At 43.6% G+C, this 19,285-nt stretch overlaps 1 protein-coding gene across 1 annotated transcript; it reads left to right on the forward strand.

Annotated features, from left to right (window-relative positions):
• Positions 1 to 95: 95 nt before the first annotated feature.
• On the forward strand, positions 96 to 7,122 carry fzr1a (fizzy/cell division cycle 20 related 1a). The gene is made up of 14 exons (XM_086204939.1): positions 96 to 272; positions 1,079 to 1,152; positions 2,329 to 2,457; positions 2,612 to 2,675; positions 3,733 to 3,863; positions 3,946 to 4,031; positions 4,152 to 4,335; positions 4,467 to 4,532; positions 4,734 to 4,836; positions 4,978 to 5,162; positions 5,280 to 5,513; positions 5,833 to 5,937; positions 6,367 to 6,459; positions 6,638 to 7,122. The coding sequence occupies exons 2-14, from the start codon at positions 1,084 to 1,086 to the stop codon at positions 6,677 to 6,679; spliced, it is 1,491 nt and encodes a 496-aa protein (XP_086061065.1). The 5' UTR covers positions 96 to 272; positions 1,079 to 1,083; the 3' UTR covers positions 6,680 to 7,122.
• Positions 7,123 to 19,285: the final 12,163 nt, after the last annotated feature.

The raw sequence follows: 19,285 nt of genomic DNA on the forward strand, positions 1-19,285 counted from the left end.
TCCTCCTACACACTCCTGACTTAACTAAGTCTCCTGTGAAAGAAGACACGTTTCCTTAGCAACGCCGAATGTTGGATTCAAAAATTGTGACGTCACGTCCTTCCCGTGGTGCTTTGCGAACCCATACTGAACGCTCGGCTAAGGAAAACATTTGTATTTTGTGAGCCCTGTTTTTTAAGATTAAATCGCAGTAAACAGTATATTTTGATAGAGGGCCGCTTTGTAAAGAGAAGCTAGTTGTCGTTGCGTACCGGGAGGAGTTTTTGGGGACGGTAGGTTCAAATACATGTGTAGATCGTTGAACAATGTTGCTAGTGAAGAAGCAGCTATCGCTCCTTTCGTTAAGTCAGCTAGCAGCGCTGGCTAGCTTTAGCATTAGCATTGCCCTCTTCGCTAGATTATTAGGTTGTTTAGTTTGAGCTTGATTTCAGTGTTCCGACTTTGGCTACGTGACAGCTACCACTTTTTATATTTTTTTAAAATGTCATTCAACATGCAGATTCATCATGTTAGAGGGGTTAAAGTTCATAAGTAGCTGTTTGAAGGTGGTTCGAGTGTTGTTTGTAGCCGAAAAGCCAGTCTACATCCCTTAACGGGTCATGTACATTGTCACTAATGTCCTGTAACACATCTTCCCCATATTTAGCTCGCTTAAGGCGTATTAAGACTGTTCGGTGTTAATTATATCTGTGCAGCTGAGTCGTAATAGACTGTTTATTGTGTAGTTTATACCCTCAGAGCAAATATGTCAGATTTCCACCAGAATTTGACTAAAGGAATGCTGCGTGACGGTGACTGTCTAGATAGTCCGTTCATTATCATCGAAATGCCAGTTTAACCTAATGGCGTATGTCCAATCCTCCGAACTATAAATTGATCATTTCTTCTGATTAGTCATGACGATGTTCTAGTGCAACATGAAAACACACTCAGTCAATGCTACATTCCTGGTAGACATCTGTTTCTTGATGAGCAGTCAGAATGACTTACAGTCACCATTGTGAACACACTCACGTCTTGACATACTTCATCAGAAAAATGCTGTACTGTGTGTTTATCAGTTTCGACCTGTTTTCAGGCATCATGGATCAGGACTATGAGTGCAGGCTGCTGAGGCAAATCAATATCCAAAATGAGAATGCCAGCCCAGTCGTAAGTACACGACACAAACCATGTGTTGCAGGTGTGAACTTGGCGTGCAGTGATGGATCCGTTATGGTTTCAGTTTGCTTTATACTTTGGGGAAAAGAAAAACATCCATCTGTCCATCCATCCATTTTGTACTACTTATCCTGTTCAGGGTCGGGGGGGGGGGGCCTGAAGCCTTTCTCAACTGCCTTTGGGCGAGAGGCTGGGTTCCCCCTGGACGGGTCAGAAGTCCATCACAGGACCAACACATAGAGACAGACAACCACTCACACTCACAGTCACACCTACGGTCAATTTAGAGTATCAATCAGCCTCGTCCCCTCTTGATGTCTTTGGACTGTGGGAGGAAGCTGGAGTACCAGAGAGAACCCACACAAGAACAGGGAGAACATGCAGACTCCACACAGAAAGATCCTGTGCTCTAGCCGAGACTTGAACCCAACACCTTCTTGCTGTGAGGCGACATTGCTGTCCACTGCACCACCGTGCCACCCGGAGAAGAAAAACTCTCCCAGCAAATCACAAGACAATCACGCTGAGTGGAAATGTAAATATAACATAAGAAAACTGTCACTTCTATATGAATCGACAGTTATGGTCTCTAGTGCTGTTTTCAATTTACCACTGAGCGAATGAATGATGTCACTCCCAAGTTGGGTGTGTTCCAGTATGCTCCAATAAAACAAGGGGAAAGGTTAAAAAACACATTGTTGTCAACCTTTGTTTACTTGTGTGACCACAAAATTGAAGTTCACATATGTGAGGTGAACCGTAGGTCAAGGTTGTGTATTAACCAGCCCATCGAGCTATAACCTCATGTATACTGAGTCCTCCTTGCCTGACTAGGTAATTGTTTGGACTGGAGTTTTATCTTAGCCCTTCGCAAACAGTGCTTGACCCAGCAAATGATTTAGGATGGGCAGAGGGTGGGTGTTAGTCGCCATGTGTCAGGGGAAGAGAAGTCGTTTGACAGTGTCGCTGGTGGAGAGTGAAAACAAGACCTTAATCGGCCAAATGAGCAGCTTTTGTAAACGCTGCCTCCTGTTGCTAACACCTCAAACAAATGCACCATCTGTCCCTTTAATATATTCCTGTCTTTTTGTTTTTTTCCATCATGGTTTAAGTCACACAGTCCATTGGCTCGTCGCTGGTTATAAATGGGTCTCATCTCTTGTGCAGAAATCTTCAGGAGCAGTGCGAGCTCTGACACCAACCAGCTCCCCCCTGTCCTCCCCCAGCAAGCACGGCGATCGCTTCATTCCCTCCCGGGCCGGAGCCAACTGGAGTGTCAACTTCCACCGCATCAATGTGAGTCTGCCTCAGATACAACCAAGAAATAACTGCCTCTCCTTCTAAAGTAACAACAGTCAAACATACTCTTTCACTCCATTATACTTCCTGCAACATAAAATGTTAACACTTGGCTGAGAAAGTGATTTACTGATCTTCTCTTGTGATGTAGGAAATAGAAAAGTCGCACAATCAAAACAGGAAAACAAAGGACGGCACGGCAGACAGCAACAAAGGTAAACTGCCTTTATTGGGACGCAAAGGTTTGGACAAATAAAAAGATGATAAATCACAATGGGATGTGTTGAAACATGCGACTCTGTTCTCAAACACAGCTGTAACAGTTGAGCCTCTCCGTGGTCAGACCTTTCGTGGTGCTCGGTCACCTAACAGCAATCCGTTCATTTTTATTTTTATTATTTCTATATATTTATATGATTTGGATTTTTTTGGTAAATGCGTTGTGTTTGTTTGTTAAAGAAATTCTGGTCTACATTGATTTTTTTTTATTTTATTTTAAAACATTTTTTTAAGAAGATAAATGTTTGCAAAGGTCAAACTTTCTTTAAATAAGTGAGGGTTTTTTTTTTCCTCTGGGTTTTTATTCAATAACATTCCAATTCAGTTTAATTTTGTTTTCATCTGAACCACCATAAAAGGCAATCCCACCTCCGTCTTCATGAAATGCAATCACAGATGGCGTAAAACATGAAGTCTTGTTTTTTGGGGGGGGGGGGGTAGCGTAGAGGAGGTTCGCAGGTTCTCTTCTTCTATTTGGAGCAGCCATCTTCTGATGATGTGCCATAGTCTGTTTTATTTGCTCCAAACCAGCTGGTAGGAACACGCCTGATGCAGTGTACTTAACATGTGTATGACGATTACATGGAAACACCTTTCATGATTCATTGATGCTGCGTTGAGTTTGATGTGTGCTGCAGAATCACCTTTGTTATAATGCTGTCGTTATCACGATCTTTTGGTAATGTATCACAAGGTTTCCTGTAATCTTCAGCCAGCAACAGAAGACAGACCTTCTCTGCTGCTGCTGTAAATTCGGTCCCAGCACTTCGTCTGCTCCAGTCAGACTTGATAATTCATCGGTTTCTTGTTTACTCAGCCTGGACGGGCTCATGGAACCCAGGAGATAAGGAGTAAACAAAGCCTAGTGAGAAATGCTCCCTGATCTTCCCAGATGTGGGCAAGCTATGAAATTGCCGTGGGAGCACAGTGTTTGAACTGAATCACTTGAGCAGCCTGGTTTCATTTCTCTCCTGTCTCCTCCTCTGCCTTCAGCCGATGGTCTGGCTTATTCCGCTCTGCTGAAGAACGAGCTGCTGGGAGCGGGCATCGAAAAAGTCCAGGACCCCCAGTCAGAAGACCGCCGTCTGCAGCCATCTACTCCTGCCAAGAGGAGCCTTTTTAATGTAAAATCTGTTAACCTGTTGATGTGTCAGTGGTATTTTGTCTTTTCATGTGTATAAATACGCATGTGCTTGTATTTTGTAGTATTCTGTGAGTGCTAAGAGAGCTCTGCCTGAAGAGGATGGAAACACGGTCTCTCCATATTCTTTATCACCTGTCAGCAGCAACAGGTAATACGTCATTCTCGTGTGTGTGTGTGTGTGTGTGTGTGTGTGTGTGTGTGTGTGTGTGTGTGTGTGTGTTTGTTTGTTTGTGTTCCCTTTATCTGAACAAGATCTTTTGCATTGCAGCCAGAAGCTGCTGCGGTCGCCAAGGAAACCTACACGTAAAATATCCAAAATTCCCTTCAAAGTTCTGGATGCTCCGGAACTTCAGGACGACTTCTACCTCAACCTAGTGGACTGGTCCTCTCTGAATGTGCTCAGCGTGGGACTGGGTACCTGCGTATACCTGTGGAGTGCCTGCACCAGCCAGGTGTGTGTCAGCTGCAGCCTCTTCCTCATCAGGTGTATGAATGAGCTTCGCTCTGGATGTCAGCAAATCTGTTTCTCAGCTCATGTTTTGTTTTCTTTTGTTGTTTTTTGTGTTTTGTTTTTTTTAATTAGGTGACGCGTCTATGTGACCTTTCTGTAGAAGGAGATTCTGTCACGTCAGTGGGCTGGTCAGAGAGGGTGAGTTTGCCTGTTATCTTTATAATGGTCGTGAAGTTTTGTTGTGACTGACCAGAGGTCAGCTGACAGATTCATCACGAAACAAGGCTGTTGAGTTGACGTTCAGGAGGGATTCAGGAGCCTCCCTGAGCTTCCCAGGCTGGACTTGGTTGTTCTGACCGTTTTGCAGGTTGCAGCAATGTCTTGTTCTGTTTTTTTCAGGGGAACCTGGTGGCTGTTGGGACTCATAAAGGGTACGTACAGATTTGGGATGCAGCCGCCGGGAAGAAGCTCTCTGTTCTTGAAGGACACACAGCCAGAGTGGGTGAGTGGAGCGGATGGAGGTGCAGCAGCGTTAAAATACTACCATCTTCATTTGTTTGTCCCACGGCTGCTCAGCGTCGCATCTCATTCACGGAGAGTGAATCATCTTTGCCTCCGTCTGCTTTTCCTCCTCCGCTGTCAGGTGCGTTGGCATGGAATGCCGACCAGCTGTCTTCTGGGAGCCGTGACAGGGTGATCCTGCAGCGAGACATCAGAGCCCCTCCTCTCCAGTCAGAGCGCCGTCTGCAAGGACACAGACAGGAAGTGTGTGGCCTTAAGTGGAGCACAGACCACCAGCTGCTCGCTTCAGGTGGAAATGATAATAAGGTGTGTGTCCATGAGCAACACATCCCCATATGAATAAAACAGGACCAATGTCTGATCATGTCACTTCGTGTGTGTGTGTGTGTGTGTGTGTGTGTGTGTGTGTGTGTGTGTGTGTAGTTGCTGGTGTGGAACCACTCCAGCGTGCTGCCAGTGCAGCAGTACACAGAGCACTTGGCTGCAGTCAAGGCCATCGCCTGGTCGCCCCACCAGCACGGCCTGCTGGCCTCGGGGGGCGGCACTGCTGACCGCTGCATTCGTTTTTGGAACACTCTGACAGGCCAGCCGCTGCAGTGCACCGACACCGGATCTCAGGTGTGCAACCTGGCCTGGTCCAAGCACACCAACGAACTGGTGAGTCACCTCGTGCTCTTGACTTTGATTGCATGTTCAGGCTCTGTGACACCAGAGAAGTTGCGCTATCATTACTTTTTGAATCGCTTCAGTGGACTAAGTAGCATCTGATGGATGCATCTTGGCTGTGGTGGTGCTCCTCCCCATGCACCTCGTAAACAATGAATTTGTTATTATTTAACAATTTGTCTTAGAGTAAACACAAACACGTCCCTCGCTACTGGAAGTTGTTACTGATCTTATTCAACGCTGTCGATGTTCCTCACAAGGTAAACAAGTTCAGGAGGCTCCGTTTGTCTGTCTGTTTGTTTCTCTGCAGGTCAGCACACACGGTTATTCCCAGAACCAGATCCTGGTGTGGAAGTACCCCTCCCTCACTCAAGTGGCTAAACTGACAGGACATTCTTACAGAGTCCTCTACCTGGTCAGTGTGTGTGTCTGTGTGGCTGCAGAACATTTTTGTCAAACAAAAGAAGCCCATTCATCCCTGTAAAAGGAAACAAAATTGTATCTTTCATTTCATAATCATGACTTTTCAAGGGCTTCCATGTCAAGGTTTCCATGGCAGGCCAAAGCGGAAAATACGATGTGGCGGTTTAAAGAGAGAAAAGTCTGAAGTGTTTAAAAAAAGAAATAAACTGTTGGTCTGTGCAGACAACTTTAACAGAATAAAGAACCGGCGTGTGTGTAGAATCCAGCTCATCAATCACACGTTCCCCTGCTCTCCACTAGAACCTCTCAGACTAAGAGAGGAGTAAATATGAAATAGACCAAATATAAATGGACCAATGGCGTCCTGTGTCTGGGTGCGTGTGTGAGAGTTTTTGCTGTCTTAATGGTGAGTTGTGTGCAGGCAATGTCCCCCGATGGAGAGGCCATAGTGACGGGGGCCGGTGATGAAACGCTTCGCTTTTGGAACGTCTTTAGCAAGATGAGATCCACGAAGGTATTTACTCTCTCAAATGTTTCGTTTGTCTTAGGGGCTTGCAAGCTAGGTTTTTTTTTCTTTTTTTTTTAATTCTCTCTGGTCATGTGTGGTGTGTGTGTGTGTGTGTGTGTGTGTGTGTGTGTGTGTGTGTGTGTACGTGCATGCGTGCGCGTGTGTTGCCTCCTTCCTCTTCCAGGAGTCTGTGTCGGTGTTGAACCTCTTCACCAGGATCCGGTAGTGAGAACACGTCTCACTGCCACCAGGGAGTCAAGGTTGGAGGTGGAGTTGTCTTTGCATGCGTGGAGTCTGAACTGTAACTGGGCCCCTTCTTTGATTCTTCATGCCACTCTGGGACGGCGGGCCCCCTCCATTGCCCTTAGTGTGTCGGCCGAGTTGTAGCAGGAGGTGAAAGGAGCTTGAGACGTGAGTGTGAAGGGCGGAGGGACGCATACGCACTGTATTCCACTTCCTAGTGTGACGGAGCTGCTGCCTCCTCCAACAGATCTCTGAACCACAACAGAACTGTGGGACGGTTCTTCTCTCCCCACCCGATCGTTATGTTTACAGACTGATATTGTGCATACCTGCCAAATCTTGAGTTTGTCCTTTTTAATTGTCTTATTTATTTTTGTTTTGTTTTGTTTTTTTATTGTTTTTTTTTTTAATTACTTTATTTTTTTTTAAGAAATACATATTTTAACACATTATCATTTCTTTTGTGTTTGTTTCGAATGCTGTTTGGTTTCGCTTTTGTTTGTGTGGCTGGAGTTTTTAGTTTGTTTTCGGTTGAATCTGTGGAGTATGTTTGGTTCTGGAACTGCCTTCAGGGGTTTAGGGTTTGCAGACAAATGGAAGCATTTTTTTGTATCTTAATTAGAACCAATAATGGTAAACGTGGTAAACGTGGACACGATAATGTCAACTTATGCCGATAGGAGAATTGTCAATGGATAAAAACCAACCAGCCTGATTTGTCTTTTTAAAAATCTAACTAAAGTTCCTTTTTCCTCTCAATTATTAAGCACTATTGGTTAATACATCTTCATAATCTCTATACAACAAAAGCATGATTTCCATCATGTCCTTTATAATATGACAAACGCTCCTCTTCTCAACAAAGAGGAGGGATTTCCTCCATTCTGTGGAAGTTTTTTTCCTTAAAATGGCAAAATCAGGTAAGAAAAACATTGGAAAAATGAAACATTTCTGATGCCATCAGTATTTGTTTTTAAGTATAAATAAATAAAAAATACCCCAAAAAGAAACCACTTCCATGTCATCTGCAACATTTCCTCCCCAGTTTGTCCATCTTTCCCAGTGTGAATGTTGAAGTCAACTAGTGTGCCACATATTTATTTGTGTTGTGCTGAAAGGTTCCTGTACAGTAACGGCATGTGTGTGTTTGCTAACTCGGAGGGAAGCTGATGGGCAGTTCACTGCCACTTGAAAATCAAGAGAATTCTGTCTGACTTGAAATACAGAAAGAATGTTAAAAAAAAAAGAATATTTCTGTACTGAGATAATCGACAATTAAAACGTCATATCTTGTACGTTTTGTCCACTGTTTTCCTGGAGGAGGTCACACCCGCGTCAGTTCGTAGCTGCAGATTTCACAAAAAAAGCTCAACTGAAATAATAGTACAAATACTTATCAAACTAACAGAAATCAATGATGGAAACTGGAACGCGCAAACTTCCGACAAACCTGTATGACATCATCAGATGTGCTTCCGGATAGATTCCAAAATCTACTGAATTGTTTCCTGTAACAGGTGAGAGCGGTTACAGCTACAAGCTAAGAGTTAGCATTTTGTAGCCTGACGGAAGCTACAAAAACAGGCTTTGTATCCTGCAGAGGAGTCATGGAATACAATGAAATACTTACACTCGCAATTAGTACAGGATAATTGCAGTAAAATATAAGAAAGTATGCAAGCACACCACAGTGTGCAGTGCCTGCAATTAAAACATAAATATGTCGCGAGTTATTCTGACTAAAACAAGAGTAAGACCTACAGTTCAACTAATAAGCGATTTAGTCCCAAGACTAAATCGGCTTCCTAAAAAAAACCCCGAACAGACACATTAACGCTCACCACAGAGACATGGAAGTCAGTTTTCAATGACTAAAACACTTGAAGCTTTCGAGACTAGAATGTTAAAACTTTATCAACTGAAACTTGATTACATAAAACAAGATGAAAGGAGTATGATCAAAAATAACATGGGTGCTTGAAAGGAATGGATAAAAGAATTATTGCCCGAAATAAACTCTGACTTGCACCTTACCTGTTTCATGAAGAGCTCATTTCAAGTCATTTCTTTAATTTTTCTAACTAAATTGTGGAGATTAGCATCTTCTTACTTGAAGAATCTATGACAAATATCAAATGCACATCTCCCTAGTTTTTTTTTGCTGCTCCGAGGGAATTCATTTCCTTCTGTTGGCAACTTTTAAAAAATGTTCAGAAGCATGAAGAGCAACTCCGTAGAGGATCATTTTTAGTTGTGGATTAATTAATACATAGTGCGCTAGTACGTATAAAGGAAATAAGACAAACTAATATACCCATTATAATGAACATGACTTGGCAGATAATTATACAAAGGAACTTACAAATATGTTGTTCACTGTAATTAAAAGAAAGTCAAGTTTTGGCCATTTCTTTTAAAATTATCATTATTCATTTTTTTTCATTTGTCAGGCCACATTTAGCACCTGGGTTCCACTTTGGTTAATTCTGACTCAGATAACATGAATACATTAAAATGCAGCGGCCCTGTATTAAATCCTGCCGTCTGGAGGACTGTAATGTTCAGTTTTTATCGATCCGTCACAGCAATATTTGATTTGAATGGTCAGTCTGGTGCCGGAGTTGTACGGAGAAGCAGTATCCTGCTATTCTCAACATGTAATGAATGGAACAGCTTTTATGATGATGATGTAAACATAAATGAGTGAGAAATTAAAGGAAAAAAGCAACATGAGGGTTCAGCTCGTCATTTTCTGAGTATCAGGTGTGACCAGCAGAGGGAGCCATCCCATGACCTGCATCCTAATCCAGTGATTCACTGCTGATGCCACACCCATACAATCAACCTTAACCAGGTTACCTTAAAGGTGAAAATCCGGTTAAACACTCACAAGACCATATCCTGCCAATAATGGCGGCTGTCTTTGACACAGGCTATGAAGGAGGTTGAAGCTCAACAGGGAGTTATCTAGAGTTACATTTGTTAAAGAGCCAGTAATGGCTGCAGAATATCCTGAGGCCCCCAATTATCATTATCCATCCCAAACAGGATAGTTTTGACCCAGAACATAAAAATAAACCCTCACACATAAACAGCATATTGATTTAATCAATAAACTAAAGCCAAAAAAAAAAAAAAAAAGACTGTTCTTCTTGCCGACCTCCGCAAAGAATCCTCCTCTCATGAATCGCTGGACCGTGACTATTAATAGAGTTAAAGAAGAAAACACGTTGGAGATCATAGTAGCCCTACGTGACAGCTTCCATCAGCACCAGCGAGCCAGACTGAGCCCCCCCCAGCCTCCATTATAATGTCATCTAAATAACATGCATGGTCCATTATAGTGATCAGACAAATCATTTGAATGGAAGACATTCAACTCCAGCTCATCTGTGGCTCGCGGTGGGCAGATGTTAACATTAAGCCCTGAAAGCAGAGGGAGAACGGGGGGGGGGGGGGGTCACTAATATGCATAATCCTACCTCCTGATGTTTCTATCAAGAGGCACCGAGTGGGATGTTCGTCATACAAGTAAAGCCTCACAACACAGCGAGCAGGCTCTTTCCCCAGGTTCCTTCCTAAGCCCAACTCTCGAGGTGCATTGTTAACTAGCCTACAGGGGTATATCAAAGGAACAAGGGCTTTGTGATTACTAAGAGCTGCAGCCACCCAGGCTTCTTTGTGGTCATTTTGTCAGAGGGAATAGAGCACAGGGAGGGTCACTCGTGTGCCTTATTTTCAAATACACACCAGTTACACACCCCAGCAGCACCTTGCTTGCTTTCATCAAATGGGGGAGGGGAGGTTTTCTTTCACAGCCTGTGACCTGTGACAAGCAGTCAAAGGAGCAGATGTCAAAGAAGATGCTGGGATTTCAAAACACGCAGCAGTAAAGATTCACCTGTTGCTGGTTTTCATGCGTCTTTTGCAGACACGCATTTGGTTGAAATGTCACACGGAGCCATGGCAGGAACAGGAAGCGTCCTCTTTCCTGTAACCTCACTGTGAACCTGTCTGCTGCTAAGCGAGGACGCTCCAAAAAAAAATACAGTCCAAGCTATTGATGTGGGGAAAATAGAGCTCTGCCATTGTTATTCCCCGAGAAATGTCAAGACAAGAGTCAACGTGTCTGATATTTGTGATAAATGAACACATTTTGTGTCATCGTTTCTCAGATTGATACATGATGAACTAGAATTCACTCAGAGAGCAGATTCACTTGCCGCCCAGGCCCTAATTAAAACAGCAATCAGTGATGAGCGCCCCCCCCCCCTTCACACACACACACACACACACACACACGCACACATGGGTTGGGGGGTGTGGCTGTTCCACAGACCTGTTGAGCGCTGTAGTGTGAAGTGAATATCACGAGGTAGCACTAGAAAACACATACGCATGCTATACATTATGTTACTGCGGTTAAATCAGGTTTACCTCCTGTAACCACCAGGTAGCGCTGTGACTAGGACTTCAACGCACCTTGCAGGGTTTTTCAAACTGGAACTCTGGTAAAAGTTTAGAAAACAGTCCAGTTACCACAGCTTTGTGTTCTATGGAGAACTTGGTCACCTCGCCATGGTAACAGAAACCCACAGTGACTCGCTTCAGGTGCCTCTAATCAAAAGGAAGGTAGTTCTGGTCGACCCACTGGGAGGAGCACATCAGTGTGCGAGAAGGAGAAGACTTCATTCTCCTTTTTCATAAATTCAACACAATTCTGTCGGAGCAATCTGAGGATTCGAGGAGAGACGTGCTAACTCCACACAGAGAGGCCTGAGATGGCCGGCGCTCAAACCCAGAACCATCCTGCTGTGAGGCAGCACTGCTGAGCCACTTTGCCAAAAACATGACATTTCCTGTTGCCACCAGGTGGCGCTATGACTAATCTGCCTCAGACTATAAGGGACCGGGTGCTGCTGCCTCACAAGTTTGGTAAGAAATCAGCCTCATAGTTTTTTGTTTTTTGGAATCCTGCAGGCTGACAGAGAAACCTTCAACAACAAGAGTTCCTTGGCAGAGGCGCAACGTGTTGGATGGACAGAAATCTTTGTCATGTGTTTGATAAACATCTCAGACTTCAGAGAAGCAGTCGAGGTTGTCATAGCGATGCTAACTACTTAGAGACAGGGCCGCTCTATCCTTCAAGACACACAACAAAGCTCCCTGTAGTCCTGCAAAGAACTATATGTGATGACTGAAAATTGAATTCCCCCAGTCAGAGTGTGATGTCACCCTCGGCAGCGTCCCAGCACTCAGGTCGTTGTCAATTAAGCACCGGATCTCGAAAACGTGAACCCTTTAATTCATTATCTGCTCCGAAATGTTCTGACTCCTCCTTGACCACCGCTCAATCCCTCCACTCCATTTTGTAAACTTTGACTTTGTAGATTCGGCTCTAACATTACGTCCTCGTGGGAGATGATTAGATCTAAAGATCTCCGCTGTATTCTAGTGTTAATTACTACAAATCTGCCATGAAAACACCAGAGGCACGGGATCCTAAGTTACTCTTTAACTAATGGCAATTACAAGTGAAATTTAAGGACTTTACTGCTGCGCTGTGACGATTAGGTTATTTTACACAGATGCCTGGTCTTGATTCAAGTGAACTCCTCACCACGCGTTTCCTCTGTCAGATCAAAATCACATTCTGACATCAATTTTCTTTGTCAGTGCCGCATGTTTTTTTGTCTGTTCCTCGAGCAGGATTGCATAAAAAATACCAGACCGGATTTACAGAAACATGGCCGATTGTTGCCTCCTTTGTTGACAATGAGGAACAGTTTTCAGAGGCTACAGTGGGGGAAGGTGGGAGAAACTGTTCTCACCGCAGTCGTTTGCAAAACAGAGACACATTTGTTTTCTTTCACACAATTTTACCATCTAAACAGAAAGACTCACACATTTTGCTCCATAACCCTCCAAGAAGAAATCTCCAGCTGAGATTTTGTTGTTGGGTTTTTTTGGTTGTTGTTGTTGTAAAAATTCATCGTATTTTCCAGAAGGAAATTTAACCGAGGTGCCTCTCCAAATAAGAAGCGCAACAGCGAATAGTTGCGATCTGTCAGTGAGTAGCCAGAGTTGTAGCGGTGCCTCTCAGCTGAGGTCTCTTCTGCTGATGCGGCCCAATTAGCTGATCTGAGTCTGCATGTCAATCAAGTGGTTTTCGATGAATATGTTATAAACATGTAATGGCACTTGTCTCTGGACATTTTTAGTCAGTTTGCCAAAAAACAAAAAACCCAAAAAAACAAAACAACAACAATAGCCTGCATGGATTTGAAAGAGAAACTATTTCCTCTCCGATTTATGTTTTTAAACCTAAAGCTCCCTCTACTGAAAGAAATGTGTTTCTCTTCTTGTAGAATGTTTGAACTTCAGTGTGCAGAGTTGGACTCCAGGAGGCTGTTGTTAGCTTCTTTGGTGAAAGTGTAAAAGTTGATCGTGGTTCAGAATTCAGAGGACGATGCAATAAAAGTCTCCAGGTCACGACTGGAGAGAACGGACTTGATAGAGAAGTAGGGGGCATCTTTATGTTGATCAATGTTATCTATGATATCTGATCAGGGTGCCAAAAATCGGATTTTTACCAATATCTGATGTTGTTCAACATGTTTTTTTCACTGCCTCCTTGCAGAGATAATTAACCTCTTCTGTAATCGAACAAGCATTTTATTATGATCCTCTTGCAATGCAATGCTTCCGTGTATATGATGTTCATTCATCAAAACAGTCAAACAAATTCAAAACAGTCACTCATTAGTCATGTAAAGCATAACATATATATTTTACTGAACACATACTTGTGAAGAAACGTATCAATGAACCTTGCTTCGGAAAGGAGTGAACCATACTTTCTTTCAGTCAGATTGACAGATATCAGCATGTCCACCAGTTCCGATATTTGATTTTAACGCCTATATCGGTATTTATCGCAAATCGCTACTTTTTAATGAGGGGGAGAGAGGGTGGCGTTTCACGGGTTTTTATGTGGTATAATTTTTTCTGTACAATATCAGAGTATTTTTATACATCCCAACAGAAGTGCGGAGGAGATCTTTAACGTTCCCTGCTGTTCTTCAGCCCCCATATGTTTTATGCATACCAATCCTTAACCTTCATATAACGTAATTTGGCAGCTGCTTTGGGCCGCACCCTTAACAGGTCTGGAAAAAAAGTCCACGTCAATTGGCCTTCTCCCGCAGCCATCACTCGCCGTGGTCCCGCCTCCTGCTCGTCTTTATAGGGGCAGCAGACGTATATAAACACGCTGAACCGTCTTCCTGCAGCCTACCCAGTAACATCGTGATAACCGTTACGTGGAGCTCGGATGGGAGGGCTCACCTCGGGCTTGATTTCAATAGAAAAACCCAACAGCGGAGCAGACGAAGCCTTCGGCCAGCCGACCAGCACATGACACAAACGGTGAGTTCATCTCTGTCCCGCTCGGGGTGTTTTTGTTTTTGTTTTTTTTAATTCTAATAACGGGATTGTTTATCTGCACGGATGTTTGCTGTGTCCCTCCACCAATGCCGCGGGTTTTTTTTTTCTTCTTCTTCTTCCTTTTTTTTTTTTTTTTTTTTTTTTGCACTTGCAAAATTACAACAACAAAAAAATACACACACACAGAGACATACACAGACATACACACACAATAAAGACTAACAGGCTTGGAGCTATTTTGGAGAATAAATAACTGAGAGAAGGAGCAACGAGGGTAAGGAAATGACAAGCCCCCACTTGCAGCCTCGACTGTGGGGGGAAATGTTTATCATGTCGTCATGATGCCGAGGATTGAAGAGAACAGATATATTTGACGTTCCTTGAAATCAGGACCTGCACATTATAGGTGTCAGATATCAGTGGACTTGAGTTTTATAGCCTCCTGAGAGAAAACTTCGGTGCAGCAACAGGTGGCGTGTTTTTTTTTTTTTTTTTCCCGGGCCGAAAATCGAGGCGAGATGCTGAGGAGATGGACGCGGAGGAAAGTAGGGCGTCATTCAGCACCGAGACACTGGACAGCTCCCACGTCGAAGCCTACTCATTTCCTTCAGCTGCCATCTGCACGTTACTTACAGCTTTTATGGCTTATTTTTGATCGTGTGGTCACGCCTTCTGAATATCCAGTTTGGAAACTAAAGCCAGACACATTTGAACGTCAGGCTCCAGCGGTAGATTTTTGAAATAACATGCATGTTCCCGACTGGTCGAAATAGCTTCTGCTCCTCTTCTCCCTAGTTTGCACTCAACCTTTCCCTCCACCCATGCTTCCCTCCACCCTTCTTTCCTCTCACTAAACTGTCCCCATCTTCCCATCCCCCTCTTCCACTGACTCCCAGTCTTGTTGCATAGCTACCAGCTCAGAAACATACTGGAGATGCAGGACAATCTCTCTCTCTCTCTCTCTCTCTCTCTCTCTCTCTCTCTCTCTCTCTCTCTCTCTCTCTCTCTCTCTTAGTCCAAATGTGACTAATTGGAAAGAAAATGACTGAGTTGATGGTCTGTGATTGGATTTCTATTCTTAAGAGCGGCGGCTGCAAATTGTGCACAGCTTTCAGCTTCTTTTCACTGCATATGTTTAACAGCGTTTATTCTAAGTGCTGTGCTGTGATCCTGTCTCTCTCCCCCCCCCCCTCCTCCTCCTCCTCCTCCTGTCTCCCTCTTTTGAGGGAAGCTGAAAGGTTGGCATTACAACAACAAAGGAAGGATGGAATGTCAACAGGCTTCAGAGAGAAATGAGTTGAGGGGAAATGCAGAGATGGGGAGTTACACGTTGGGTTACGTCCTCCAACACCCAAAGTTCGTAACCTCACACCAGTGGACGAACGAGCTGGAGTCTGAAAGCACCACGCTTTGAAATCAATGCGTAACGTTTAACGTCAGTGGATATTTAACTGTGCAAAGGCTTGATGGTGTGACAAGTCTTCTTCTTCTTCTTCTTCTTCTTCTCCTTCTTCTTCTCCTTCTTTTACTTCGACTTCTTCTTCCTCTCCAGATCCAGTGGATGTAAAGCTCCCAGCAGAGCAGAGGGGAAGTGTTGGTAGTGCTGAGTGGAAGACTAGTGATTTTGTTGTGACGCTGATCGAAGAACAACAAGTCCCAGTCTGCCTCCCAGCACAAGCAGCGCTCTTCAGGCTACGTCAGCTTTAACCTGCGTGGCTCTTCAATTCAGAATCCACGTCGGCTCCTGTTTTTTTGTTTTTTAAAAAAAAATGAGACGTGCCTTTAAAAAATGCTCTGAATCATCCCTGTGCCCCCTTGTGAATGGGCAAAGCCTTGTTATTGTTAATTACTGGAGGCCATTAAATGCATCATTTAAGCAGGGACACTTATTAAACAGAAACACTCAGACAATGAAAACTGCTCAGGGAAATATTACAAATACACAAAATACACCAGTGCATTTGAATTCATTACATTGGAATTATTTATTAAAACACTTTTCAAGAATACATGTTATTTTGAATTATCAATAATAAAACCAATGTGTAAAACGTTGATGTGTGTTGCAGAATGATTTCTTTCACCACAGCGTGCTCACTACCGACTAGCCTCTGTTGCTCGACATCATCTTAGAAAGCCTTATTTAATACTTTACAATGCAACACTTGGAGTACTTAGAGGACTAAATACACGACATCCATCAGTGAGAGCGATCTGAATCGCTTAAGTGGCTGCCTGACTCACTGTAATGAGCAGCACAGGGTTGTAGTATCTTCGTCATGATGACTTTGGAGTGACCAGGGGAATGAAAAGGGGGAGCCAGTTTTGTAGCACAGTGAGACAGTGTGTGTACAGAAGGGAGATGGGATCCATTATGACGATTGTAATAATGGTGTGAAGCCCCCAGAGATGCAAACACACACATGATGACACATCGCAAAGCCAAAGGAGCGGGTAGTCATCCTCAGGGCGCGGGGGCAGGGGGCGGGGGGGGGGGGGGGGATTCTAGTGCATGTTTAGGTGCACAAATTAGCAAAATACTAGAGTACTTAACTTGTACTCTTCAGTGCTAGTATTTGATCTGCTTATGAGCTGGACCCTGAGCCAGGCCTTCCTGAGGTTTGATTAATATCAGTAAACAGACCTGAGCAAATACACCGTCTCTCTCAGTGTGGGATCACCAGTGAAGAAGCAACATGTATGACAGATCCTGCTCCACTGCTGCTGACGCTGCGTTCACGTGCCTCCAACTGGCAGAGAAGAAAAAGAGCTCATAACAGACACAATAAAAGAAGACTCAAGGATACAGTGTCTCCCGCCAGTATCTAATACAATAGACTAAATACAATGTAAAAGAAGAGGGCGGGTAATGGAGGCTTCAAATATTTAAAATGGTTGAGGCTTTAGAAATGTGGTTACCAGGATACCTGCATGAGTGACCTGACAGGATCTTTATTTCCGCATGACAAACAAGGAGCTGAGAACAGAAAAGTGAAGCCCGCCTCATTAGAAACATCACGCACCTTGGCTGGATGTAAAACACCATGAAAAGTAGAGCGTTTATTCACCACCCAGACCTGTGAGATATGACACTGCAACTACGCCGGAGACCAATACGTCATGTTACGTTTGAATGTCAGATCATCTCAATCACTGCCGCTGAGCGGAAACGCAGAGCAAATATCAATGGCTGTCTCCGTTAGTCCTGATCACAGACATTTTCCTTCAGAGAAGCTTGTAATGTTTTAATTAAAAATGCATCATGGCCAGTCTCATTCACTCTGCACCCTGTCAGTCTCCAGATTGGCGGCATGCTGTTTTTTCATATAGAAAACCAGGGACTGGCTTGTGTTGCTAAGCAACACAAAAGAGTCAAGTGCATTTGTTAACTGGCCAATCAGAATGAAGACAAAGTTTCAAGATTTTTCAAGAAGGTCCCCTGAAAATGAATCCTTTCTTCTGACAAGCTTTGACTTTCACTCAGCTGAGAATTGTGCTGAGTTCTACTGAGAGATGTTCCTAATATCCCAGCTGGATTAGGATTTATAGCGACAGCTCTCAGTTCAATCCAACTGCACCACAAAACATAGCCTCCAAAATGACCACTACAAAAAAAAGCACCGAGCTCTCAGAATGATTCACAAACAACTCCACCTAGGAGCCAGTATCACAAACATTCATATCATAAAAACTGAACAATACAACCCCTTATGACAGCAAAAATGATTTCAGGTCAAATTAAGACTTTGCTACGTGTATGATAATGACGTAAAGAGGTGGCTAATCAGAGCCGAGCAGTGGGAGGGGAGAGGTTTTCACTGGAGGTGTCCAGATAATGAAGCTGTCCTCAGGATTCCTCTTCATGTTCAAGACTTCATCAGTTTCAAGGTGGCTCTTATGGGTGAAACATCATCTGCTCCGCTCATCAGACCTGGTCGCAGTTGCTCCACAGAGACCCTGTTTGCCATTGAATCACATCCCTTATCCAGTGACCCCCCCCCCCCCCCCCAAAAAAACCAAAGTGTATTTTGCCTGTCAAGTACTCACAAATAGCATCACTTTCCAACCAGGTATATTAGGTATGAAGCTAATGGCTCACAGCAGCCATGGCAACAAAAGTATTCATAAATGTTTGGAAAGGTTATAATTGTTTTTGTTTGTTTGTTGTTGTTTTCAGCGCAAATTAGAGTTTTAGAGAATTTCTGAGAATATAGGTGGTTAAATAAAAAAGAAATATGGATTGTGGCAGAGATGCACTTCAGGGTTTGCAAACAGACTTTCTCTTTTTTGGGCAGTTTTTCTGTTGTTTATAGTTGGTCACTACGGGGCGCCATTAGCACCGAGCTAAATATGCGTGGCTGGCTCTTTCTTCATTCTGGTGTCACCCAGTATCGATTCAGCATTGGATAAAAACATGTATTTGTGAACTAAAAAGTCCTGAGTGTGAGTACGTGAAAGGTAAAGCATACTTTCTTGGTGAAGTATGGCTTTAAGCTACACGCACCAAATGTGGTGGGCGCGTCAGTCTCCTCCGGGTGAGCTCATTTATACTGTACATTTCAGGAAGTGAGTTATTATATTTGGCATTTTGAAATATTCTTCAGATTCATGTCATATTTTGCATTAATAATGTAAAAAAAAAACTGTGAGGATTTTTAATAGTGAAAGGATTGTAATGTCTTGGAAGCTGTTGAAATGTTATAAGAAGGATCTACATAAACGTCTAACAATAATCCGTCCCTGCCTGAAGACATCTACTACATGCCAATGTAGAGTTACAGTCACCTGCTGTCGACAGGAAGTGAGTCATACATGACGAAAGCCATTTGGTTTACATGAATTTCACATTGTGTTCGACACTTAGTATGAATCAACATCTGCTGTGTTAAAGGGGCTCGACCTGGGAGACGCACGACACCACCGCAAACAGGAAGCAGGGAAAACATTGAAGCGTCAACCCAACGAGCCTGAAACTCAGGGGGCCACTCCCAAACGCGGCCCCTGTGACATTCATGACACAGTTACAGCACCACTTGAGTCGAAAAAGATAAATTGTCCATTTACCCAACCCGGCATCATGGTGCTTCATGCAGAATCCAAATTTTATTCGGATTCAAAAACATGTTGCTCTGCAATAACAACA

This window comes from Aulostomus chinensis, chromosome 5 (assembly GCF_037954235.1).
Source record: "Aulostomus chinensis isolate RoL2024-O1b breed Wild chromosome 5, RoL_Achi_v1.0, whole genome shotgun sequence".
Classification (NCBI taxonomy): domain Eukaryota; kingdom Metazoa; phylum Chordata; class Actinopteri; order Syngnathiformes; family Aulostomidae; genus Aulostomus; species Aulostomus chinensis.

Coding starts and splice junctions, on each gene's coding strand:
- fzr1a (XM_086204939.1), top strand. CDS start 1,084: ATGGATCAGGACTATGAGTGCAGGCTGCTGAGGCAAATCAATATCCAA. Junction 4,032..4,151: donor TCACCTGTCAGCAGCAACAG/GTAATACGTCAT, acceptor TTTGCATTGCAG/CCAGAAGCTGCTGCGGTCGC. Junction 4,837..4,977: donor AGGACACACAGCCAGAGTGG/GTGAGTGGAGCG, acceptor CTCCGCTGTCAG/GTGCGTTGGCATGGAATGCC.